Source organism: Sinocyclocheilus grahami, unplaced genomic scaffold (genome assembly GCF_001515645.1).
Source record: "Sinocyclocheilus grahami isolate Dianchi unplaced genomic scaffold, SAMN03320097.WGS_v1.1 scaffold4142.1, whole genome shotgun sequence".
NCBI classification, from domain to species: domain Eukaryota; kingdom Metazoa; phylum Chordata; class Actinopteri; order Cypriniformes; family Cyprinidae; genus Sinocyclocheilus; species Sinocyclocheilus grahami.
Window position 1 is genome coordinate 15,025 of NW_015509137.1, and position 1,537 is coordinate 16,561.

The following is a 1,537-nucleotide window of genomic DNA, read 5'->3' on the forward strand; positions in this document are numbered from 1 at the left end:
GTGTAACGTGTCCAATTTCTCTCAAAGAAACTCATCAAAACGTTCATCGTGGCCTTGAACTTCCCATTTCTGCTCTTAATTTGATAACCAAAGCATAACATCAGCAACACATCACATGCTGCTTTATTCTTGTGATGAAAAAGGGATGACATTAGCAGATTTCATTTGAAAGGCAAGTCTAATTTTGGACGGAACTGACTTGTATCACTTTAAAAGCATGAGTATACAAGCTTGTGGTAAAAGAGCAAAAACAAATACAAAACATGTACATCCTCTTTTAGCAGTCTGTGTATGCACAACAGAAGAAAATAATTACAGATTTTTACAATAAAAGGTTTGCTGTAGACAGCTAAAGTGTTGTTCAAATTACACATTATCCACATATGGGATTCAAAAACTAAATTAAACCTGGAAATAAACATACTTTGAAAAATATTGCTTAAAATTAATTTTAAAATACATTAAATTACAACAAATGAACAACAGATGGACTTTTAATCTGCATTGTATGTAAGAATACAAATGCTGTCATTCTCAAGTGTGTTTCAATGATTTTGTATGTTTGTGTAGAGATGTCTCAGACCTGATGGATGTCCAGGTCGTCCACACGGATCACCATACAGCTGGAGCGAAGTCTCTTCAGCGGAGTTCCTGAGGACGGGGCGGCTGCTGAAGTCCGCCGGGAGGTCGGAGTCCGTTCAGGACTGAAATTGGGCAGTGATTCTCCATCTGCGTAACATAAAATAATTCAATATTAAGAAACTAGCACAATAAAGCAAACAAAACCAGACATGCTCATGTCAAATACATAAATTTTTTGAGGAATATATATATATATATAGTGTTTAGACTAGGAAATTGTAAGAACTGTAGCTCTTGAGAGAAAACTCCGAGGTAACACTAGCAGAAAAGGAACAAGTTGTGACACTTTGAAGACAAATGAAAACAAAACTGATGATGAATCATCCACAGTAACACCAACATGTATTGTTGGATTCGGGACGGGTAGCGTTTACCCTTGATTTTTTTGGCTGGAGAGTCTTTAGCGGACACATTTGGCTCTGAGTGAGGTCCAGGGATGCCCAGATCCTCCATCCTCCTCTGAAACTCCTGCAGCAGTTTGGCGGCCCACTGAGCACGAGACTCCATCGCCCCGCAGTGACGCTCCCAGTGCCGACAGCCATCACCTGTAACAACACAGCACATCTGCCTCTTATCCTACAGTAGACCTTTCACACAATACACTGACAGCAAACACAGTTAGAACCTAAACATGAAAGCTCTGATCAAAAGTTTGGGAAAAAATGAATGCTTTAATTCAACAAGGATGCATTATATTGATCACAAATGACAGCAAAGACATTTACAATGCTACAAAAGATTTCCATTTCAAATAAATGCTGTTCTTTTTAACGTTCTATTCAAAGAATCCTGAAGACTCACGGTTCCCATAAAAATATGAAGCAGCACAAGTGTTTTCAACTTTGATAATCAATTCAGCATATTAGAATGATTTCTGAAGGATCGTGTGACACTG

The 1,537-nt window shown here is 38.3% G+C and overlaps 1 protein-coding gene across 1 annotated transcript; it reads right to left on the reverse strand.

Moving 5' to 3' along the window:
* Positions 1-577: 577 nt before the first annotated feature.
* Positions 578-1,267, reverse strand: LOC107576677 (UHRF1-binding protein 1-like). Its single transcript, XM_016262818.1, has 2 exons — positions 1,017-1,267; positions 578-729 (listed from the first exon to the last, which is right to left on the reverse strand). The coding sequence occupies exons 1-2, from the start codon at positions 1,204-1,206 to the stop codon at positions 578-580; spliced, it is 342 nt and encodes a 113-aa protein (XP_016118304.1). The 5' UTR covers positions 1,207-1,267.
* Between the last annotated feature and the right edge of the window lie 270 nt (positions 1,268-1,537).